Raw genomic sequence first — 26692 nt, 5'->3', positions numbered from 1 at the left:
TGCTAACATCTCTTTTTCAATTTGTGCATATTTCTTTTCTGTAGGAGTTAAGCATCTTGAAGCAAAACATATAACTTGGTTATCTTGATACAAAGCTGCACCAAGTCCAAATTCACTCGCGTCACATTCAATTACTACTTCCTTATTGACATCAAAATATCTTAACGTTGGCAGGTTTGCAATTAACTTCTTTAGATTCAGAAATTCTTTTTCTTCTATGTCGGTCCATACAAATTCCTCATCTTTTCTAGTCAATCTTCTCATGTTAGTGGCTTGCGCACTGAGATTTTTGATGAACTTGCCTAGATATCCAATCATACCTAAAAATCGAAGTACATCTTTACTGGATGTAGGAGCTGGCATATTATTAATAGCCTCAACCTTAGATTTATCCACCTTCAAGCCTTCACAAGTCAAGACGTGGCCATAGAATTTTACTGATGTTTGCAATAGGCAGACTTTCTCTTTGTTTAACTTGCAGTTGATTTCTCGCAGTCTCTGAAGTAAATTCTCGAATTTTATATTGTGGTCCACAACAGCTTCTTCATATGTATCACCAACCCCATAGATCAGAATGTCATCTGCTATTACTTCAATGCCTTGTAAATCCTTCAGTAGGCTCATAAGCTTCTGCTGGAAGATCTCTGGAGATGAGCTGAGACCGAAGGGTAGACGGAGCCATCTGTAACGACCAAAAGGTGTCCAAAATGTAGTGAGCTGACTGCTACTTTCAGTTAAAGTACACTGCCAAAAACCCTTCTTTGCATCAACAGTGGAAAAAACTTTAGCTTTACTCAATTCAGGTAACATCTCATCCAAGGTTGTGAACTGGTAATTTGGTCTTTTTAGAGCCTTGTTGAGAGGTATTGGATCCAAACAAATTCTCAATTTTGAATCTCGCTTGACAATTAAAATATTATTTACCCAATCTGTGTGTTGTGTTTCTTTAGTAATAATTCCATCCTCTTCTAGCTTCTCTAACTCCTCTCTCAGCTTCTCACGAACGGACATCGGAATGCGGCGAGCGGGCTGAATACGAGCAGGTACTGTATTGTCTATCTCCAATGAAACTTCACCTGGAAGACTGCCATAACCTTCAAAAACATCTTTATATTTTTTCATTATCTCATGAACATCAATGGTTGTGTGAGATGATACTGTTTCACAATATTTAATAAATCCGAGACGAACACAAGCCTTTTCGGACAACAGTGGTGTATGCTGGACATCTACAATATGGAACTTTATTTTGTACATTTTCCTTTGTCTCTCACATTCAAAAGCGGCTATTCCATAATCCAATATAGAGGAACCATTGAAGCATTTTAATTTATGGGATGGAGCTTCCAAATCATTAAAGTCTTTATGTCCAGTAATATCTTTGTAAAATTGTGCTCCCATTACACAAACCTGTGCTCCTGTGTCCAAAGTACAATAAACATTCTGCCATCTATCTTTAATTTTTAACTTTAAAGGAGCTTCAACGTGACCGGATTCTTTATTTGTGCGCACTTGAGAGATATAAACACTGTCGTCAGAAGAATCATCCTCCTCTTTAATTGTTTTCACAGTGTTGCCCTTCTTACAAACTTTTTTAAAGTGGTTTCGTCCATTACATTGTTCACAACGTTTACCATATGCAGGGCACAGTAATTTGTTAAAGATATGCTTTCCACCACAAAACTTACACTCTTGAGCATCACCCATTGGTTTCTTTCTCACATCTCTTTTGGTGATTTTATTAACCTGCTCTTCTGCCTTATGCATATCTGACAGTTGTGCTGTGGCGGCTTCTGCTGACCTGCATATTTCTATGGAGGAATCCAATGTCAAGTCCTCCCGTCTTAACAATTCCTTTATAACTTCACCATCCTTAATACCAACCACTATACGGTCGCGCAGTATCTCTTTTTCTTTGTCACCATAATTGCATGGTTTAATAAGTTTTCTCAAGTTTAATAGATACTCGTCAAACGTTTCGTTTGTTTGATTTCTAATGTTAAATAGGTATCTAGAGTAGATAACGTTAGTCTTTTTTATCATAGATTCTTCAATTTTCTTAAAAATTGTTGTTTCTGATTGCTTGTCACTCTCTGACATGTCAAACTCCATGTACTTTTTCATAGCTGCTCTCCCAATAGCACTAATGAGCAGACCAGCCTTAACCGCTGTTCTATCAGGTCCCCATTTGTTCATACCTGTCGCTACGCAGTAATTCTCCCAACCATTGCGGAAATAACTGAGGTTATCAAATGGTTCTCCAGTTTCTACCTCTAGAGGTTGCGGCCAAGGCACACTAACAGTGCTTCTCATTTCTGCTGAGCTGCTACAAGAAGCCATTTGCTGTTGGAGCGCTGCGATCTGTTGCTGCATGGAAGTCAACAATCGATTTTGTTGATCCAGAAGAACTTTGTAATCTTCTGTAGACATTTTCACAGGGTTCTTTCACTCTGACACCATGTTATTTTTAGTAAATGAAAATAATAATATTCACTATAAGCCTTTATTGCGCTATATCTAGGCGGCAATACAAAAGTCAGAATTGACAGATGTCAACATAAAAAACACATTCGTTTAATAAACAACTTGTGAACGGCATGTTCAGTTACACATCCGAAACAGTATATATATATATAAATATAACAAGCAACAAATGAGAACATATATATTGATTTATGTTCAGTGGGTAGGCCCGCTACAAGGTGGACCGACGATCTGGTGAAGGTCGCGGGAAGAGGCTGGATGCGGGCGGCGCAGGACCGTTCGTCGTGGAGATCCTTGGGGGAGGCCTATGCCCAGCAGTGAGCGTCATACGGCTGATGATGATGATATAACAAACAACAAATGAGAACATATACGTATATTGATTTATGTTTATATTTATATATTGAGTTGAGCGGAGTTCTCAACTCAATATATAAATAAGTATAATACTTTACAAATGGAATATAGCTGGTACTTATAGCACAGGTTGTACCTATTGTAAGTGCCAGCAGTGCTTTAAAATTGTTAATCTTCTGGCATTATCATATCATACCAATTAGTTATTAAGTTGTTTGGAACAATAAATACAGTTATTATTATTATTATTATTATTAGAACGTCTGGAGCAGAAAGAAGAAACTAACATCTCGCAAAGTCATCTTTAAGGCCACATCGTTTTCATAACGGATGTAATAAAGCAGGATGTAATGTACAGGATCATACTTACCTTAAAGAAAAATGCCCGGTTGTATTATTCTAAAGTGTTTAAGGTATTAGAGATTACTGGCTTGGATTACTTTCTGTGAGTTACCTAATAAATAGACGTGTACACAAAAGCTTACCGAAACATAACCAAAGTCTTATTTCCTTCGCCCCACAATTCAGACGATATCGCTAAAAACAGGAGCTAAGAGCAAAACATAGTTCCAATACCCTCCACACACCTAATACGCTCCTAATTTATTGGCGTTATTGATTCGCCCGTTTGTATTACGCCCGAGTCAATATACCGTATACGATAAGTTATCAGGTGATGCGAATAGCCGTAATAACTGATTCCAAATTACGAGCAGGGGATAGTCGGAAACAAGCGATATAACAACGTTCATGTAATATTCGAGCGACTATGTTCCCGACGACCCGATTACTCTAGCGATATTGGCAGCCAATCAGCTCGCGACACCAAACACTTCAGGACCCCGATACCGACCCCGCCGGCGTGGTCGACGATTTCCCTCAATCAACGCTCATCGCTATCGACCCGCTAAGGTCGATTAATTCTTTTAAATATTTTATTCTCTCAGACGACACCCTGAGCAGAGGTTCGCGCCCAACTGAGCACCCTCAGGCCTGTTGTCTTAAACGTTGTACCGGGTGAGAGCCTTCAGAGCTCCCCATTTTCCCGCCCAAGTAGTTAATGCCATCTGCAGCAAATCTACAATAAGTCACGTTAAAAAAAAAGTGCGCCTATGAAGTGTCCTCATATCTACCAATATCTACACATGCTCAAAGAGCTAATGTTTATTTTTTAAATACATAAGTTACAGATCACAAAAAGTGTCCTTATTTGGGAAAGATGATGTCTTCGTTTATTTTACGTAAAGATAAATAGCTAGTTTGACCTACATGATGCGGGTGTAAACAGGAAAATATACTCTATTTGTAGAAATGCATAGATATATCGGCATCGGAAGTTCGTCTATACGAATCTCAAAAGTAATGTTTTCTGAAATAATAAATGTACTGAACATTTGCGTCATACGAAAAGATCTGAAAAGTACGTTATTAAAATATAAACAAATATCACCCATTTGTGTATCGTGACAATTTTCGATTTAGAAATCATTATTGATACACTGTCTAAGACATTGAAAATACCTTCACGCACTTGCTAGAGTATTATGTACTCGTACTTCATGTATGATAATCACAGCTGTTGTAAACAAATACTGCTATTGTTATTTTCTGTACGAATTCCTAAAGACAAGGAAAGTGTTAAGTAGATGATGTCTTTAATAAATACAAATATAAAAACACATCATTGTAATATTACGTCTAGTTTTGGCCCCAAGATGAATGTAAGTATTATTATTTATTTATTAAGGTCTACACTGTAACGTTAGCTTTATGTAACGTCATTATAAATCCTAAGATTGGACTCGTCGATAATTACACGGAACGCTAAAAACAGATAGATACTATACGACAGATAACATAACATTCAGTATGTGCGTAAACAATCGACCGTACGATTGTGTTTTCCGTGCAATTCTCTACACACGGCAATGTGGTACAACATAGGATTGTTCGCGATAGTGTGCTTACTCACGTATTTCTTAAAGAAGATATTCTCCAGTGAACCGAATAATGTGAAGTTCCAATTCCAGTTCTTCATATTCTACTTTCTGACGTCTGTCGTGGCCGCCCTCATATGGCCATTATTCTTGTTGAACCCGAAGGACGTAAGGAATGCTAAGTAAGTTTCTATATTTTTATGTTGCATCTCAATTTTTAAAATGTTAATGTTACAGTGGTAAATTTTGTATCAAAAATATCTTTATTCTTTAAGTAACATTACACTTTGAATAGATAGTCATTTTTTACTTAAAATATTTTTTTTCTTGAACGTCTCATCCGCCTAAAACTACTGCAGCTTCTCACAACCACTATAGCCATGGAAAAGCAGTTGCAAGAAAAACCTGGGCTCAGGGCCTTTGACATTCTTAAAAAAAACCTATATACAGGGTGTTAGGGACACCGAAACGAATACTAAGGGGGATGATTCAGACCATGATTTTGAGTTGATATCAAATGGAAAATTCTGTGCGAAAATTCATGTCAATTTTATTGTTTCTTTTAATTATTTTCAGTTCCGTACTTTTGCGACGAAAAATTCCATTTGATGTCAACTCAGAATCATGATCTGAATCACCCCTCAAAGTTTTCATTACGACGTTACAAACACCCTGTATATAACCTTCATACTTCATTGTACTCTATGTTTGTTGCACACACGAGGACACACTAATTAAATGGTTTTATAGAAGACCATAAATTGCTCTTTAGCATGTTTTTTATTTAAATAGTACGTAATTAAATAGGTAATTATGTACTATAATAAAATATAATCTTTTCCTTGACAGATTAATTCAAGAATTATCTACTGTTATATGATATAGATAGATTTAATTATTACGTCTTATAATCTGAGTAATATTGGCGCAAGATAGATAATATAATACAAAATTCATAATTTATAAAAGTTGCATAATTAATAAAATTATAAGTTAAGTATTTATTCAGATAAAAAGCTTTTAAAAAGGTATACGTATTAAAGCTTCGTCGTGGAGATCCTTGGGGAGGCCTATGCCCAGCAGTGGGCGTCATACGGCTGATGATGATGATTTAAAGCTTCAAACATCTCTAAAAGTTGATATCCAAATATAAAAGGTGAATATATAGAAGGCGGCTCATTGCCACTGAAATAGCGCTCATTGCCAAATAACCACAAAATACTGTAGAGTACTTAACTATGTTTGAGTTTTTAAATATTTGTATTTTTTTTTTTAAGAAAAGCAGCAAGTATACTGAAGCATATCACAAAGATATACGATTTGAGATGGGAACTCAGAAATGGACACATTTTGGAGGAAGAGCGAGGTGCTATAGTTGTTTCAAATCACCAGTCGACCATTGATATTTTGGGTAAGTAAACCATATTACAGTTTAGACATTGGAATAATAATCATGTGCTGTGCATAAGGGCCAGGAGTAGACCGGCACAAAAAGAAAACCTAATACCTGCCTATAATACCAGTATTTCTATCTTCTCCTATCGTGTGAGTTGTGAGGTGGATTACCAACCTCGTCAACCCTGGTGTCAGGGTTATTATTGAGCCGACAAAGGCCCCTGACATGGCTCATGTAATGAATACGTAATTATATCAGTAAGTAGCGGGACCAACGGCTTAACGTGCCTTCCGAGGCACGGATCATCTTACTTTCAGACAATCAGGTGATCAGTCTGTAATGTCCTAACCAAACTCCCTAGTTTGTATCACAAAGTAATTTTTGTGGTATGTCCCCACCGGGCTTCGAATCCGGGACCTCCGGATCGTGTGCCCAACGCTCAACCACTGGACCACGAAGGTCGTTAGTATTCCTATAGGTGCCTACCTTTGCAAGGTACCAAAATGTAACTTACCTACTTCTTCTTCTTCTTCCAGTGCCTGTCCATTACTGGACGTTGGCCGTCAGCTTTGAGAACTCTTCTCTGTCTGAAGCAGACTTACCTTCTTATACTAACTTAACTTACCTACTTATACTCCGTTAAATATAGACATAAGTTCTACTATATTCCCAATTGAACTAGTCAGAGGTGCGTACATAGCATGATGAACTGAGTACTCACTTCTTTGAGCATGATGGAAAATTAGGTAGTTTCTAGGTCAAAAATTATGAAATTCTGATTACTAAATAAAGGCAGATCTAAAGATGACAAAAAACTTTTTCAACTTATTTGTGAATTTTAATGAAAAATTTAATAATTACTTACTGCGACATTTTGTCACTTTTTTTTTAGACATCACAAGTTGCTTATTTATACAAAATTTATATCTTCCATAGTAATTTCGTATTTTGACGTTTAGTAAAAAGTAACTGATTTGACTAGTTGGAAACTACCCTATTGTATTGTATTGTAGCCTAGCAGGAAGAAGACATGTCAAGAAAATGTATCTACTGTTTGATAGCTCCTTATATTTTAATGAAATGTAAAGGATCATTTTGCAAAACTCATGTAACGGACGAATATATGTCTTTTTTATTTATGATGACATTGAAAAGGGAATGGCAAATGTATTAATATATTACAGTCGACGATTAACCCTCTAATTCTAGTGTCATGGCTACTTGCAAGAGTTGTAGCTAACATTTGTAATAAGTGTGGGCTGAGTCCATATTTAAGTATTACAGTAGATATAAATATACTCGTAGTTATTTTTTACCACGGCCTTCAGTTTTTATACCGGAATTTTATGCTATCTATTTTTATCTTTCTGAATTTTAATAAGATTAAATTTCTGAAATTGACCTACTGTTTTAATCTAGAAATCATTAGTCAATAGTATTCGAATCCATAAACAAATCACTCCAAACACATTAGCAATACACCCTAGTTAATCAATGCAAATGCACTTTTGCGCCAGACCAGGTATCGTATATTAGTTGGATAATTGATGAAAACCGCACAAATAATGCAGTGGAGCATACAGTTGCTATACCTACCACTCGCTGCACTACTTTCTTTAGCCGATTTAGACGATAATTATTATGAGGTTAGCACCAGTTACTCAAATGCATTCCGTTTCACTAGTCAAATAAATGTCTTGATATTTCCTACAATTATTAACTTTTATGCATATTCTGAAGAGCGGTTGGGGTCCACATTTTTTTTTTTTTTTGCCGTAACTTAAGTAGATTTGTCGCAAATGGCATTAACTACTTGGCCGAAACTTGGGGTCGGCATCGGCAAAGAGACAAAAAAACAATATTAAGATGTTGAACTTTAGAACCATAATTAGACAACTCATATACTGATTTCTACCTTATCCTAAAGTCGACTTCGACTGTCCCAGTATAGGCGTCCGAAGGACGTAATATACGATCCCGACGACCCGATTACTCTAGCCATAGAGGCGGCCAATCAGCTCGCGACACCAAACACTTCAGAACCCCGATACCGACCCCGCCGGCGTGGTCGACGATTTCTCTCAGACGACGCCCTGAGCCGAGGTTCGCGCCCAACTGGACACCCCCAGGCCTGTTGTCTTAAACGTTGTAGCGGGTGAGAGCCTTCAGCGCTCCCCATTCGTCCGGCCAAGTAGTTAACGCCATCTACGTCAAAAAAATGGGAGCCTAGCCAACATGCTTTCGTTTTCATTAACTATACGCTAACGCTAACGTAGACAATGAAAACGTAAAGGATCAACAGAAGCTAATTTCACGTAATTGTTAGCTTGTGTCAATTACATTATATATTCATTATATTCCAAAACAGAGCATTCAAAATTTTCTTTTCGTTCCTAACCATGCATGAAAATCACTCATTTATGTTATAATATACAACTTTGCTTATCGAACATAGGCTTCAACTCAACCCCTTTAATTACTCCAATGTTTAATTATGATAGGTTCCTATTGTACCACGTCTAATACATAAAGTTGATCTCTATAATTTAATCTGTAATGTGGCTATCTTAATTTTCGTCGATAAAAGTTTATTTTAGTTAGGTTCCTGTTGTAGATAATAGAACATAATCTTAGTTTATAATCATTAGTTCAACTGCTTATCTTCCCGGACATGTCGTATACAGGACAGAGGGATTGAGTGTCACCATACGGTTTATTATATCCATTGTAGGACTTCGCATCAGAAACGGCAGCAAATTATCTTCTGACTACTTGTGTTTCAGTCCATCCCATTAGGGCTACGGGCGTGAGTGCATTAACGTTTGCCGCTGGTCACAGTCCTTGTATCGATATTAATATGAAGTATTATTATACATACACATACCCATACTATTTAGGTTCACACTGTGGCAATGCATATTTGCATTGCCACAACCTAACCTAATAATTACTGTTTTATCTTCATTGTGATTGGATGTTTATAAGAATGACACTGTTCGACAAAATGTATTTTGAAGTAACGTCAGAATCACATCCACGAAGATATAGATTGATAACCTGTAGAAAGCCTGTAAATTGGTTATTATATTGAAATTGCGGAATGCTTCGTACGGACGAGACAAAAAATAGCCTATGTCACTCTCCATCACTTCAACTAGGTATCTCCACTTAAAAAAACTCGTCAATACACACACCTTCGCATTTATAATATTACATTAAGTGCATTACATCTCACATATTGATAGTGTTACTATAGTAATTATTATACGTATACATCAACGTTCATAGGTATGCGACCTTCTGACCAGTTACAAACCTAAATACTCTAAGAGGGATTACAGTCTTGAGTTTATGTCTGTGTAGTGCAACAGTGCAAGTCTGAAGTGCATCTTATAACCTATTCATATAGCTAAAAGCGTCTGTCAGATAATACCCCCGATGATGACCAAGTAAACACAGAGTGTTCTAATACCATAATGTCATATCATTTGACCTTTGACTTTCGTATTCTCCCACGTGTATTAACTAGTCTAAATTGATAATAAAATTGAATGACGTAATAGAATAGCGTATTTGACTGGGTCAATGATAAATTATAAAACGCTAACGTTCTACATCTCCACATATCTAATCATCTCTTGAAACTTATTAAACTCAATAAAGAACAATAAATAAAAGTTTATAGAAGCCGGAACTGATACTGTTATTATTTACATTATTATCATAGTCTATAGAGTCGAAGTCCAAGATCCGCTTTAGGTCAATAATGCGCGGAAGAAAATATCTAAGTAGATGTAGGTAGATACAAACATTTCCTTCACATGCTCAAAGAAAGTTTGTTCGCATAAACAAACAATCTTTAGAAAATTGGCAGTACAAAATAAAGCACGTCTAGAGACGACATAAAATAGGAGGCTTACCTTACAATACAACACAGATCATAGAAACAAGGGGAGATAAAGCACAAAACCCCTCAGTACTAAATTACATGAATACGCATGTCATGTTGGCGTGTGAATCGGCAAGACATTTCTGGCTGGACTGCTACATCGATTTTCCTGCCGTTCATTGCGCAGTAACAGAAGCCCTAGTTGTGGTCACGCGATTCCAAAGAAGCAATGAACAGTATGGAATGTTTTATAATACGATCGTTGCCCCATATAATGATCGTTTTGTGCATATTTTGGTCCCACCTGCTATACTTGCACGACATCTCTCTATAATAAGAGTTCTGTGCCTTGCAATAACCCGAAAATCTGTTGAAGGTACTTAATGCAATGATGATAAAAACGAAAAATTCCAAACGCATGCTTTCTTCTACCCGAATTTATTTTCTTATTTGCAGTTCCTTGCATGTGGGTATTACAATTGTTCAAATTCAAAAATATATATTATATATTTCTTCTGTAGGTAACATAGTTACACTTTGGATCGTCATGTTACATACCGAACGTCTCATTTGATGCCGCTGTCTCCGGTAGTGGGACGATTATCTACGATATATTCACAAGATCTTCCGATCCTCCAAAACCTGGAACCAGCCATTGTCATTTAACTTTCACTTTCAAGTCCATTCACCGCAATTTTTTCTTGGCAAGGATGCGGCAGACCTTGCCACTCCCATATCGGACCACGGATAAAAGTGCCTCGCAGACGCTGCTTAAATAATCTTCTGTAGACGTATGAGGCCTACCTGAGGCCTAGGAGGGAATTTATAAAATATTTTTATTCAAAATATCTAAACTTACAATTTTCAGGCCTGTTCAACATTTGGGAACTGGTGGACAAGATGACAGTGATCGCGAAGAAGGAGATATTCTATGTGTGGCCCTTCGGCCTGTCAGCCTACCTCGCCGGAGTGGTCTTCATCAACAGACGGAATGCAAAAGATGCATACAATCAACTTAAAGAGACCTCTGACGTCATGATTAAGAAAAAGGTAATTAGGTTGGACTTCATACTTGTTCTGCGTCACAAAACTGACTGAAAATCGAATCAGAAAGCACTAAAAATGCAGTACGCTGTATCGTCCTGGCCCGGACATGCTATAAAAAGATCATAAACAGTATTAGGTAGTATATTTTTATGCATGGATGAATCATGTCTGATAATTAACCGACTTTAAAAAAGTAGGATGATATAATTTTTTCATTGCATATAGGTTTGCTTATGATCACAATATCCCGTAATCGAGGACAAGAAGTAATTTAAAAAAATTAAACCTATTTCAAAATCTACATTTCTAATAGGTAATAAGAAATAATAGACGCTAGACGGTTTAACTTGTTCCACCTGTCATAGGTAAAAAGTAGCTACTATGGGGCATTTGCAGGGTTAGCAAGTAACGAAGGTTGCTGCTTGCACCGGCTTCAGAATTTAGATTCTAACAAAATATTACTTATTTCTTTATTAGACGGATTCTGAAGTCGGTTTAATTTTTAGATGTCATATCTGTGATCCGTCACCTAACGTATATTCAGCTGGTATTCCTTTCGCGAGTTGGAAGATCAAATAGGCTCTACAGGTTAGTTAAGCGGACCCTGTGGACTACGGAATAATGCTAGGGAGACGATGATGATATCTATGATCCATCAAATGACATCATTATTAGGAATTACTTACTGCAACTTTTCTCTTGGTGATTTGAATATCTTATTACTTATTTACCCGAATAAAAATTCGGAACGCGCGAGGTTTTGTCGATAATATGTTTACTTAGTATCGACCCATTGTCAAAGAATCAAAAACATCTAATGATCTAACATCCTTAGTTATAGCCAAAACACTCATGCAGCCAAGTGGACAAGCGTCCGTCAGTACGATTTCAAGGCTGGCAACGTTTGGTAATAAGCAACTCAGCAACTTATAACGAAACAATTGATTGGTATAGATACTATCGTAATAATAGCCCAGTTAGCGATAATTGTAGCAATAAAGTTAAAATTGCCAATAATATGACTTGTCTACGAAAAAAATCTGAACTAATCAGTTGTGGACTGGTAAGTTGTCACTACCTCTATAAAGTAAATCTTTTTTTTATCCTAGGGTGCCATAACCATCTTTTTTTGCGCAAACTCTTAACTAAGTACCTGAAGACTTGAATTTATTGCAGAGCGTATTATATCAAAATTACACAATTATGTTGCCATGAGAATAGTCGCTAATATCATGAAGTACGGTCTCTAGATGCTGTTGATACTTTTTTTTTCTTTCATACTATTCCAACGAAAGGCGATGAAACCAAAAATTGTAACATGATAATTAAAAAGGCTTCGATTTAGAATTAAATCGTTACAGACACCCAAATCGTGTCTGCCTGTCATAATCATAATATGCGATTTCCCTAAAATACCATTAATATCTGACTTTGTATAACTTACATTAAAAATGTATATTTGTTGAAGTTTCCTTTTATTTACAACTTGCTTTATAATATTCTTCACCAACCCCCAAACTGGAGCAACGCGGTCTATGCTCCGCACCCCCTCCGGTTGTGTCTAATTATTGTAAGGTGAACTAAGTACCCACACCTCACCGAGCTTTCTGTTAGACGAACGTGATAGGTGGTATGCCGTATCGCCGTCTATAATGGTTGAGCCTATTGTGTTAGTGACAACTACGCTTAAGATAAATTAATGACTCACCTATGTCTAAATTACAATTCTTTAATATTTCAGACGAAGATCTAGGTGTTCCCTGAAGGAACGAGGAATAAGGACTACACGAAGCTGCTGCCATTCAAGAAGGGCGCCTTTTCGATGGCTGTGAGCAGTCAGATGCCCATCATACCTGTGTTGTTCTCGCCTTACTACTTTATCAATAGGAAGAAACATATTTTCAGTAATGGTGAGTTTTACGCATTTTTAGGGGGTTTTATTTAATCAAAAAAAATGACATTCGAAAGATGACTATTGTTGTTGAAATACCTACCAACTTTGCATTTATGAGTGTTTAACGCCTATAGGCGATTCATTTGACAACAGGACAGAAACATAGAGCACAGCCTGCTGAGAAAGAGACATACCAAGAAGCTATTTTATTTTAACATCTGTCATCTGCCCCATGTTACAATGCAAAACCATTAGGTATTTAAACAATCCATTAAGTAAATATGTATTTTTTTCTAAAGTATCTACAAGTTGTATTCTAGCAACAAATGGCTCTATCCAATATAATTGTGAATACGAGTATCACGAGTTTAATGTCGGTATTTTTTATTAATTATCATAAAGCTACGGCAGCCAAACAAGTAGGTACTCAGATTGAAATTAACCTGATTTAAGAGTCCTTCCCGCACTGCCAGAATTGCATTTTATAATTGGAATTTCACACATGATACAGACCGAAAAATATTTTCATTAAAACAATACGGGTACGATATTGTTCATTAATCAATTAATTAATGGAAAGTTCAATTATATGTTCGGGGGCCTACTGAGCACTAGCGATGGAAGCAGTAAAGTATATATTAGGTTCGTTAGTATTCGTACTTTGTTTACTAATTCCTTGATATTAGCTACTAGTTCAATGTGACTCAATAATGGAACGTATGCAGATGGTACGAGTATAAGGTAAATGGCTCGGATTTACGTCGTGAATCTATGTATGTTCTGACGTAAGCCTGCTTGTATTTTTAGTAGATACTTACCTAAAGAAATCGTTAAACTTATTACAACAATGTTGCAAACAATATAAATCACAAGTGCCAATCTCATACTAAATTCATAGGTACTTCCTCCTGTCAAGAAGATAAGTGCTCTTATACATCGTCTTTTATAAAAAAATGTGCCCAGCCTCAATCTTCTTCTATCGTGTGGGTTGTGAGGTGGAGTACCTACCAATCTCATCAACCCTGGTGTCAGGGTTACTATTGAGCCGCCAAAGGCCCCTGACATGGCTCATGTAACGATTACTTACTTACATCAGTAAGTAGTAACCGGGACCAACGGCTTAACGTGCCTTCCGAAGCACGGATCATCTTACTTTTTGGACAATGAGGTGATCAGCCTGTAATGTCCTAACCAAACTAGGGATCACAAAGTGATTTTTGTGATATGTCCCCACTGGGATTCGAACCCGGGACCTCCGGACCACGGAGGCCGTTTAACAACTAGTAGCCTCATTAACTACGTAACAATAATCAGTTTAATGAGACTGCAATACTCGTGCAGTCGTGCCTTTACTTATATTCTAATTTATTTGTCGCACTGATGTAGTTGTAAACTTACATATCAACTATTGATGTACATAATTATTTACCTTGATAACATAAACTAGAATGGGACAGTAAATATTGTCGAAAACGAAATCGACTTGTTGTTTCTTAAATCTAAAACATCATTTATTTACTATAATAATCATTATAATAGCAATAACAAAGCTTATCAAAAGCTTGTCCGTTTACCTAAGTGGTTTGTGTTCTAGTAACATTTATGTAGAGTATACGTATAGGTACTTACCTCTCTGATTATTCTTCAACACATCGTTTTACCAACTTATATTATATCTAAACATGAAAAACGTTAATTAATAACTGTCTAAAAAGAGACGGGCAAAAAGGATCTGGAAAACCCTTCGAAGGGGCCAAATTACGTTTTTTTTAATTGAGATATGAGGCCTGTGCTGTGTGGCGTTGGAGTGATCTGAAAATTAAAGTGTAGTAAGGGTAATTAAACTCGGCTCTAGTGTGGAAAAATGTCACGAGAGAGATTTTTTTTATATAGTTAAGAGGTTTCGATGAGAGTTTAGAACCTAACGCTCGTGACATAAAGTATAGTCGTGGTGGTGGACATTCGCCGGACAGGGAGTAAAAAATACATTAAGCTGTTTATACATGACGTAAAGTGGTAGTTGTGTGGCGGCCATTTGTAGTAACTTGTCAATTGGCATTTAATTACTTTAAAGATTTATATTAATTTGTAAAAATGGCCGTAAGCTCCCATATTAAAATAAATGTCATTGGGGATTGTATCTACTCCTACATGCAGGAGAAACCTCGCCTAAGAATAAGTACCTATGACTACTTTATTACTGAGAAAGAAAACTAGAATATAAAAAATAGTCTCGGACTATGATTTGGACACTGTCATTTTATCATTCTATCAAAGTGCGAATGACAATTATACCTAATCGTTGCATCGATACTATTAGCAAGTTAGCATGATCATTTAAATATCATCGTCATCATCATCACCAGCCCATTAACGTCCCCACTGCTGGGGCATGGGCCTTCCCTACGGATGGATAGGGAGATCGGGCCTGAAACCACCACGCGGGCCATTTAAATATATTGTGATCATATTCGAACCTTAGTCCCCACCCCATACCTTCTTCACGTAACGCCTAAAATCATGATTACCATCCACTTACCGGTTATCTCTCAAAAATATAATGATGTTATGCATAACGCTACCTTGTCTAGCCTTATTGTTGGACAAAGATTGATCCGATAGATCTTTCCACCTTCCATATTTCCTTGATGCTTCGTAAAAATACGTAAATTGGTTGAAACTTCTAACAGCTCTCTATCTTATAAATATGATGATAATATACAGGGTGTTAGTGACATCGTAACGAATACCATGTATTTTCAGTTCAGACCATGATTCTGGGTTAATATCGACTTTTGAAGGAATTTTCCGTCGCAACATCATGTTTTTTTTTCAATTCTATACTTTTGCAATGAAAAATTTCACTTGATATCAACTCAGAATCATGGTCTGAATCATACCACAACATATTCCTTACGATGTCACTAACACCCTGTATGATGTATATACACATCATACCAGGTAGTCCTTTCGAACGAATAAATCTAAGAACAATCTATGAAAACGAAGCACTTATCAATAACAATCGTTACTTGATTTAACCCACTGTAGGAGCAAAAAGTCTAGGGTCTTTGAGGTTAAAAGGCAAAGAACATAGTGATTAAGAAAACAAAGGGAAAGCTCGACATGGAGTAATTTAGTGCCGCTTGTAGTCCATATGGGCTTAAAGGCTTTACAAATCGGCAGGGGAACAAGCGATATAGAGTGTACCTACGCTCTATGCTTTGTTAATGATTAAAGGAGGTTCTATTGCAAAATGATGTACTTACAGTCTATAGAGTTTCCTTAGGTATATTACTTTACTCACTAGTCGTAATACCTTCTAAAGCGGTAAAATAATAAAATGACGATTGTCGCGATACTAGTTTATTGAATCTTAGGTTGTAAATAACATATACCTTAAACCTCTATAGGCCAATGGGGGGTAGATAGCCATAAATTGACAAAATACATCTTTTGATACCTACCTACGTATTGCTATCTACAGATAAATGAATAAACTGCCTATTATACCTGTAGTACCTGAGCGAGTTACCAACTAATTACATAAGGCATAATGTGATTAGTTAGTCAATTTTACGATTTGCAAGCCACGTTTTAGGGAGTGACTTATAGGCAGATCGGCGAATATTTTGCGTACGTGAGCAAGTCGAATTCCAAACATTTTTAATTATGCCATATCGACACAAAGAAAACATACTTATGTTCCTTATATTCTTTTTTAATTATCCGAATGTGGTACAACTTCAGGTCACGTGGTGATCAACTGCCTGGAGCCGGTACCGACGACGGGTCTCACCCTGGACGATGTGCCAGAGCTGATGAGCCGGGTCTACGACCTCATGCAGGCGGAATACATGAAGCTCTCCAAAGAAGTCTTAGAGGCACTGCCTAAGGACTACCCGCATACCTCAGTAGGATAGGCAGCTACCCTAACATTTTAGTGTCTAATTATAAGGAAGGAAGGAGCGAGATTCTGTGAAAACGGGATAACGCTAGGGAGATTATGAGTGTTTTATTTTAAGGTGTAAATAAAGTATCACCAGTCAAGAAAATGTTTACAAGTTTTCTAATCATTATGTAAGTAGAGTAATAAATATTTTATTTCCTGCGTATACAACGTGTCACAGCTAGGGAATGCAATCCCGACTTGAGATCGCAAATTCCAGATCCCGCGGGATTGGAAATATTGATCTCGCGAGTTCCAGAAATATTCAGGATATCGTCTAGTTCATAAAATAAAATGTAAATTCAACATGGCTGAAAACGATGAAAACTACTTGATTGTGATAGTGAGGTTAATTAAAAGAAAACAAGAACCTTTATTCTATAATTCTTCAACATTACTAATTAAATAATTAAGTTTTCTTTGGAAATCAGCAGAATTTTTTTAAACAAAAAGTATAACTCAAGGTGATTCGCCCAATCCCGTCAATCTCGAATGGGATCTCGTCATATTATGCTTCGTGATCCCGAAAAAATATTCGAGATCTCGCGAGATCGCGATTGCGTTGCCTAGTCACAGCGTGTGTCAGTTTATTTTACAATTTTTTGTTACGGTTTTATAACGATTTTTGTCATAGACTGATTTAAGGCTCTACGTACATTGTCAGAGTCTGAACAAAAACTTATCCCTCGACCTACAAACACGTTAACGATGTAAGTAAATATTTTAAAAATCTTGCAATTCCGTTTACAAATTGGCGTTTTAAGTACGTACTCAAGTTACATTGTATTATTTAGTTTCTGAAACAGTATTTAGGTATGTAGAATGAAACACAGGTACCTACATTGTGAAATTCATTGTTCCCTGACCTATTTAGTAGCAAACATGTTACCTACTTAACGTTGTTTAGGTCAAGTGAATACTTCACTGATGGAGATTAACTTACTTAATTATTATTTAATTAGGTACCTACCTACCTATGTTTTGAACAAATCAACGTCGAGTGGAAAATGGTGTAGGTAAGAAAAATTTAAAGAAAAAGAAAAATGTTTTCAAAATTATGAAGATAATCATTTATTGATATAATTTGTAAAAAAAAAATATTTTAACAGAGATACGGCACCGTACCTATCTATACAAGATATTGAATGAGATTACTTTTTGGGTTTACGATGATACCCACGGACGCACCTCGCATGCAACGTGAGTTGCGGATGAAGATAGCATCAGATACTTAGGCAGTTTTTATGTTATCAAAAATAAATTTGATAAGACATTTTGATAACTTCCGATAATAAACCCACATTTTATCGAGACCACTATCGGAAATAAATAGGTACTTACTTTAATACTTGATTGAACTATGATTGTGCGACTGACTTAACAATTTGGATTTAAAAAATAATATATGTATAGGTAGGTATTTAGTATAAAAACATTGTCTACGATCGATACTAAAATACATGTACATACAACTCAAGAGGATGACTTGCAATTCTGTAAAACTTGTTTTATATAAAAATATTTTTACGTAATACCTACCGCTTTTTATTATCCACTGAAAATCCTATCAATTCATTTTAGGGTGACTTAATGTGTAGTACCTATTAGTTATCTTAATACAACAGCCACGATCGATATCCATCTGCTATCAATTTATCATTGCGTAGGTAAGTAGGTAGGTGTATAATTTTAAAATCAACATTCCCACTGAGTCAACTCAGTGAGTCACGAAAAAATACACTCGCTACACGAGGATTGATGCCCGAATCTTGCAAACTTTAATACCACGCACATGCGCATACCGACACAGAGGGGCCGGCCAGAGGTAGGTGTACCATCCGCAAATAAACCCATCCATTTCTAAAGAAATTCTAATAATTAACTTCATACCTACCTACCTACTAGAACAATCCACCTTCTTTTCTGGACGATTCTCCTATAGGATATCAAACCAATCACGGATGTAGGTACCTACTTACCTATAGATACTTAGATAGACGACATCCACAAGTTGATGTCGAGAAAGGGTAGGTTAGGTAGTGCCCTGACCTTGCGCTTCGCCTTGCTCATCTTGGCGGGGGCACTCCCGCGTCTCCAGATATGCTAACCAGCACATCACAAGTATCTATCTCATAGGACTGTGTATCAAAAGTGACTACAAGTTGTCTTTTGGTATTACTTGTAGCTCTGTCTACTCGGTTTGGAATCACAAGCCGAGCCGGTTTAGAACTTCCAATTTGTTTTGCACATCGTACGACGCCGGCAGTTGTGAAAACACATTACATTGACGTTTCGTTATGACGTCACAAATTCACAATTCGCGTCACAGTTCGGTCGGTACAATTGACAGCTGCGTGCTGAAGTTAGCAACGCATCGCCGTCAATTGCGGGCGCATTATTGATATATTATATACCTACCCTTAGTACCTACCGGTTGATTGCTCCCGTTTTATTGTTTATAATTGTTTGCTCAAGATATCTTGTCTAGGGACGCCGAATTAGCTTCTTCTATACAATAAAACCTCAGTTAGTTATGTGTTAGTTATAAAGTCTAAATCCAAGAAGTGACAAAATAGCTATAAGCGCCTGTTGAATCATGATGTGGGATAAAATTATTTATATTTTCATGATTATTATAACAACATACATCGTTAAGCAATTGTTCTCGGAAACGCCGAATTTTATTAAGTTTAAATCAAAGTTCCTCGTGTTTTATATATGGACTTCTCTCACTGCTCTAATACTACTGCCATTCTTCGTCTTCAACCCAAAAAATGTGAAGAATTCATTGTGAGTATTATCTAACATTCAGGAAATATTTGATTGAACTTCAGCTAACACCAGACACGCTTCTGTCTACATTAGCGTGTTCACTGTACGATTCTATGTTCTACAATTTAAAGTGTGTTGTGTTTTGTTTTTATATAATTTATATCATGTCAAAATTCTACATTCTGTCTTTCAGGTTCGCTTCCCAAATAGTAAAACATGTAACTAAAATAATAGAAGTGAAATGGAGTTTACGGAACGGAAAGTACTTAGCAGAGGACAGAGGGGCCGTGGTAGTCTCCAACCACCAGTCCTCCATTGATATTCTAGGTGAGTGCCGCTTGCATAACTTAAAATAATTAATTCAATTGACACAGCATTGCAATATTGGTTAATAGGTCATCAGGTGAGCCTAGGCCCATAAAATACAAGGAAAGTTGTATCACTACAATCTTATCAATATCCACTACTTACCTACCTACCTATAATAAAATTATCAGCTAGGTACATGTAAAAAATAAACATAGAAAAATACTTAAGAAAGTGATATAGGTACCCAAGTGAACTATAAAAAAATATTTTAGATTAGATAAGTAAATAGAAAATGTTTAAAAGAAATCACACTATACTGATATAACTTCAATGGCCTAATAAAAGAGATTTTTTCATTTTATTTTGCTATAATTTTTACTTGAAGTAATGAATTAATGTTACCTACTTATTTATTAAAATTCCAGGTATGTTCAATATCTGGCATGTGGCCGACAAGGTGGCAGCTATAGCCAGGAAAGAAATATTCTATGTATGGCCATTTGGTCTAGCAGCATACCTTGCTGGGGTCGTCTTCATAGACAGAAACAATTCCAAAGATGCTTACAAGCAACTCAAAGTCACTTCAGAAGTGATGATCAAAAATAAGGTAAGCAGATATCCACTTCTGAAACTGCAATTTTTGGTTTTAAAAAGTTGAATACCTTTGGTAATGATATGCACTTGTTACTAAACAAGGAAAAATACGTAAAATGAACAATATATAGATATTTGAATCTATTGTTTCATTAAATTCACTCACTGATATTGTAATTATAAAAAATATTTCAAATTTTTAAATGAGCTGAAAATGTTGTTTTCTAGACAAAAATCTGGCTGTTCCCTGAAGGAACGAGGAACAAGGACTTCACAAAGTTGCTGCCGTTCAAGAAGGGAGCATTCAACATAGCCGTGGCTGCTCAAGTGCCCATCATCCCTGTGGTGTTCTCACCATACTACTTCATCAACAGGAACAAATACATATTCAACAAAGGTAATTTGATTTGTAATATTTGTCTGAAGTATTGAATGCTATCTGTAGAGAATTTAAATAAGCCACTTTTTTGTTATTACTCCATTAGGTATTAATTTCGTGGCCAGATCTTAGAGTTGATCATTTCATGATGAACTCATTCATGAAATGGTCATATTTCATGAAATAGAATGTCACTTGTTGGCCACATCATGATGTAGTTTGGCCAGATTAATGAACACAAAACGTTTAACGATATGAGGAACTAAATGCAGGATTACTTCATGATATGGCCAAACGTTGGCAATCATATTGTAAACTTAGTTACATTATCCACCGGCAGTGGCGCTGGTGTCGACTTTATTTAAAACTTGATTGATATTATGATTGATGAATCAATGTAATTGTACAATTTTCCATATCAATAGTATTGATTAGGTAAATAATTTGGAACCTAAGAAATTAATGAACTATGCCTTGTGGAAAGACACATTGTAATAGAGCATTATTCACGTTTGTTCTATCACTCAACATCACGTGAGACTTTTCTCAATATAAATGTTCTCAACTAAAAAATTCCCATCTATCTTTAGTCATTAGTCATTAACTACGGGTGACACGACGCGGCGCGGCGTGAGTGTAATACATAGGTATACATACACCTATGTATACTTTGCACAGATGACTCAGATGTTGCATAAGACGTCTTTATACTTGCAGGTCACGCAATAATTCAGTGTTTGGAACCTATACCGACTGAAGGCTTAACCATGGACGATGTACCGGCGCTCATCGAGCGAGTACGAGGCATTATGGATGCGGCATACAAGGAACTCTCCAAGGAAGTGCTCAGCGCCCTTCCCAATAACTACCCTCTATGCACCACCGACTGATCAACCCACCTCCGCTCAAAGGTATAAAATAGATTAATTTTCCGTGAGAAAATCACTCCATGATGTTATCGTAGTTGAAATAAGGAATACCAGCTATAATTTTGTGTTGGTGCATACCATCTCTACCCACTAGTATTTACCAAGCATACAACTGATAGTATGCCATGTAAGTTTCATTTTGTGTATGAACTAGTAGTATTGAAACGATAGACAGAAGCAACATTTCTCGAAATGTTGAAGTTAACAAAGTATTACACAAAAATGGGGATCCTCGTGATTTTACTGTTTTCTTATTACAGGATCTCATTTAGAAACTGAAAATGCCATTATTCCTAGTATTAGCTTTATTACGTATACTTAGTTTAAATTTAATTTTTAAAATGTGCAATCGATACTTGTAACCACTATTTTTTTACGAATACGAACCCAGTGTCAAAATTACGAATAATAGTTTAGTTTTAATACAGTGTAATCAACTGCTTTATTATCTTTAAAACATTTTTAACACAAGATAAGATATAAACTTATAAATTTACCTAAATAATTATTAAGAAGTATAAAATTAATTTAAAGTTTGAGTACTTAGACCAACACGGGGGAAGGAGTAGTCATACACAGGCGTTACCCTCTGCCAAAGTGTAGCTCATTTGTGCATTCGAAAACTAGTTTAGTATCCTAGCGACTGATCTAGTCACCGAACGATAATGCTTACCAATTTTTTGATAGTTATCGATAGAAATGTCATAGATATCAATATTATTTTTTATAATTTAAAAAATAATATTTCCTTAAAAGTAATAATTGTACCCAGCAGTGCGATGGTGTGGGCTGATTGATGATGATGTAAGTAATTCATCCTATATTGATAAGAAAACCTTCATATTTTAAACCTAATTTCCCTAAACGACTTTTCGAGTTTATCGATATATGCTTCTATCGACAATTGGTACTACCACAAAGCGAAGTGTGAAAATGTGGCAGAAATTTTTATATCATTTGCTATGGCTACTCCTCTCTGGGCCGCCAGAGGCCGGTGTTGTTTCTAAGTTTGAGTTATGCTATCAAAAAATGATAAAAATCATTCAATTACTTACCACAACTTTGGGCATCTAATGCAAATTGTGATGAATGGAGTAACAAAAATGACTTGTAAGAAGGGTGATTCCTTATTTAGGGTTTTAACCCCTTAGAACCCGTCAAAGTAGTCCCCTATGCCTGACATCCAAAACCATATTTTTTCTTGCATTAACATATAATGCTCTAAAGCTCAACTACTACTGTACTATTCACTCAGACTAATATGTATACTCAGATGTGATAGGCTATGTCAGCATACTAAACATTTTGGTTTGAACCAAAATGAATACATTTATTTATGTGTTATTTATTTGTGAGATATCGCAAGATTTACCTGTCTTGGTTGTTATTCCAGCAGTGGTAAGAATGATTGCTTGTTTCAATGAAACTCTTTTTCTTAACTTTTCACCTATCGAATGAAGAAGTGGAACTAAAGGGATTTCATCATTTTAAATAACTCAGTATTACTGTATATCACATAAGAGGCTCGAAGGCACACTTGTTTGATAATATGCATGCTGTGTCCATTCATTGTGTTGTGCTGTTGAAGTTCTTGTGTCGTGTTTGGAGATAATTAGTTATGACTGGCTCTGTACCGCAATTAATATAGACTTTTATCGCTCTTTAGGGATAGTGAACCTTTATATTAGCAGACCTATTTAGTTGTTTCATAAAATATTCCAATTTGACTTACGTTACTTATTTTATATTGTTTGAAAATCTATTTTCTAGGTTCAATCTTTACCATTGGACTATCCACCGATTATTTTAATTTAACCGATCAAAATTATATTTTATGTTAAGTATTTTCTCGTAAACCTTGACGTTGGCAGAATCGTCGTTTCTGAACAATGCAGCCACAAACAAGAAAATAGAATAGAATAAACAAAAAAGCATTCGAGGCTATATGAGCTAAAGTCATTGAAGAAATCATTCATATTTCTTGATGTTTGTGTGCTAATATTATTAGCACCTGCATGCCATTGGTCACTATCCCAGCCATATACTATACCAGTTTATACAGTTTCAGTGGTTAAGAATAGTCATTTTATTTTTATATGTCAATATTTTATTTAGGTAACGTAACATATTATATCGGTCTGTACACTTAACATAACACACAAGTATTCGCTTATACCAAAACATTTTTAGATAAAATATCTCATTTAGTATAATTCGGTCGTTTTTCTATAAGTTCCAAGTTAAGGCAATCCGTGACAGCCTTATTCGGAGAAAGTGAGGCTTATATTGTAGTAACATGGTGCCAGTGAGTTTGAATTCAAGACATTCAAGTTTGGATCATATACAGTTGATATCACGTACTTTCTAGGATTTATACTCGATTAATGGCAATAGGCTCGCCCCCTATTACATGGGACTTAAACGTAGCTTATGTTATGTTTGTATAGGTTATTTGTGTCTCAACAAAGTTGAGCTAGCTGCGCAAATAATGTGCGCGGAAAACTACGAGAAAAACATTCCATTGAAAACTGCGTACAATATATTCCAAAAGACTTTACCGTTATACTCAATAAGAGATGTAGTAAACTTCCAACCGGTCGTTACACATAAGTAAGCAGCGAATTCAACAACAAAATTTAGTTAAATAAACACTGTAGAATAATCAAATAATTGGTCAAAGTCAAAACTGTTATGAAAAGTTCTCACTCACTATTTAACGCAGCGATCACATCATTTAGAATATGATATTGTGATGATTAAAAATGACAGCAAGACAGTGATATCGCCATCGCCTAAAGCGAAAGAGACGAAAGATAGGATATGATATAGAGTCGTATTAGTTCTTGCCTAAGGTAAGTTTGTTAATAGCTGACGATTATTTTAAATGCTTACTAAATTATATTATCTGACGCGGACGGGTGGTCTTTTAGAAGCTAGACAGCGGCGTCAGTTTAGAACTGGCTGGCAGTAGCCTTCAATAACTACCGTTTCAGTTCCTTCATAAAAGAGCTAAGTAGCAAATGATTATATTCAATATTTGAGGAATATGGAGATGCTGATATTATCCTTCGTTCTCTTAATATTATATTCTCAAAATATTACATTCGCAAAACATTACATTCGCAAAATATTATATTCTCAATATATTATCTTTTGTATAATGAAGTACAAAAGTATTATTCATAAAAAGTAGATAAACATTATTACTTTACATATTGCACGACAATTAAAAAAATAAAATTGCTTTATTTCAGATTACTATGATCCATAATTTACATAATAACATTAAATCAATTATAATATAAAACCGTGATCACAAAATAGGTACATACATTTTTTTTAATTAGTATATTTATATTAATACCTTCTCACCGGTAGTAACTATGTGCCCCAGATACTTAAACTGGCTTTTCCATGTTAAACCGTGGCCACCTGCATACTTCTCACAAACCCGCATCAGTCTTCTCAAGCCGCAGATCGCTATAGAAAGTTAATTGAATTTTTTCGTTACTAGAGAATGATTATTTTTACATATTTTCTGTTTCATTGTACAGGTAATATTTTGAGAATATAATATTTTGCGAACGTAATGTTTTGCGAATGTAATATTTTGAGAATATAATATTATGAGAACGAAGGGATATTATAACTGCAAGTTTGAAGGACTTTAGCCTTTTTTGAAATATGAAGCGAGTTAAGGACAAACTAAATTTGAATTTGGCTGTGATCACAAGTTACCTAATTAACTCGTGTAAATTAGGTACGTCATGTCACGATAGTGAAGAAAAAAAATACTTGAAAATTTGTTTACATGGTGCCATAAAAAAACTCACTAGCTCAATATAACGATACTGACGACCTGTAAATAACTTTTTTTAATAGTCCAAAATCACAGAGGACTAGTGATGTGCTCGAAAATATACATAAGTACGCTTTACTTTAAACATACCTACGCACTTAACTATGAACGCATTTTTATACAATATTGTTTTAATTATTTTATACATGCGCGGGTTCCAACTTTCACTGTGTTTTTATATATTATTGTAATATTACTATTATTTTTTTAATCTCTCATATTTCGTTTGTAATAAAGTGAATTGTTGCATAATATGATGCGCAGTGTTGATGATGTAAATAGAATATATATAGTAATGAAAAAATACAATACTTTCTATGTATAAAGAACTATCTGAATGTTAGAAACTGTAAATAAACATTGTAAATGAACTTTATATGTACAGCCAGTGAGTCAACTATCAGTTGGCAATTTTAAAAATATAGAAGTGAATGTTGTAACATGACAGAAAGAAAATCAACAAGAATTTTCTGTCCTTTTTTGCCAAGTTATAGTAGATGCACTATAATATAAAATCCATCACATACAGTAAGAGATGCTGCAGTATCATATATTTTTATTATGTGGCCTCTCCATACTCTTTCCTCAAATTAAAATATTACGTAATTTCAGTGTGTGATGGATATAAAATGGCAACTTTTACTTGAGTCCTCGATGTTATCTGACTATGCATGCATGTTTAAGGATACAGTAGATATACAGATCAGTTTGTAATCGTGTTGTATACTCTGTAACCACCAAAAATGTCTATTCATTTATATTGTGATATATTAAATGTAGAAAATGTATTCTTGTGAATGTTCTATATTCGAGACAATGACATATAAAATGTGGAATATTTTTTCATATTTACATGACGAAGTCTTTTAATAAAATATGTCACAGGGTACGAGTAGT

At 35.5% G+C, this 26692-nt stretch overlaps 1 protein-coding gene across 1 annotated transcript; it reads left to right on the top strand.

Moving 5' to 3' along the window:
* Positions 1-4676: 4676 nt before the first annotated feature.
* On the top strand, positions 4677-26684 carry LOC126381774 (1-acyl-sn-glycerol-3-phosphate acyltransferase alpha-like). Its single transcript, XM_050031251.1, has 9 exons — positions 4677-4960; positions 6056-6189; positions 10932-11113; positions 12852-13020; positions 16755-19743; positions 19919-20052; positions 20460-20641; positions 20857-21025; positions 21725-26684. Exons 5-9 carry the CDS (start codon positions 19550-19552, stop codon positions 21895-21897), a joined length of 852 nt encoding a protein of 283 aa, XP_049887208.1. The 5' UTR covers positions 4677-4960; positions 6056-6189; positions 10932-11113; positions 12852-13020; positions 16755-19549; the 3' UTR covers positions 21898-26684.
* Positions 26685-26692: the final 8 nt, after the last annotated feature.

This window comes from Pectinophora gossypiella, chromosome 3 (genome assembly GCF_024362695.1).
Source record: "Pectinophora gossypiella chromosome 3, ilPecGoss1.1, whole genome shotgun sequence".
In the NCBI taxonomy this organism is placed as follows: domain Eukaryota; kingdom Metazoa; phylum Arthropoda; class Insecta; order Lepidoptera; family Gelechiidae; genus Pectinophora; species Pectinophora gossypiella.
The sequence above is the reverse complement of the archived record's forward strand: the minus strand, read 5'-3'. Positions and strand labels throughout refer to the sequence as shown.

Excerpts from the sequence above, each read along its gene's own strand:
- LOC126381774 (XM_050031251.1), top strand. The coding sequence starts at position 19,550 with ATGATGTGGGATAAAATTATTTATATTTTCATGATTATTATAACAACA. Across the intron at positions 19,744-19,918 it reads AAAAATGTGAAGAATTCATT|GTTCGCTTCCCAAATAGTAA; the intron begins GTGAGTATTATC and ends TCTGTCTTTCAG. Across the intron at positions 21,026-21,724 it reads CAAATACATATTCAACAAAG|GTCACGCAATAATTCAGTGT; the intron begins GTAATTTGATTT and ends TTATACTTGCAG.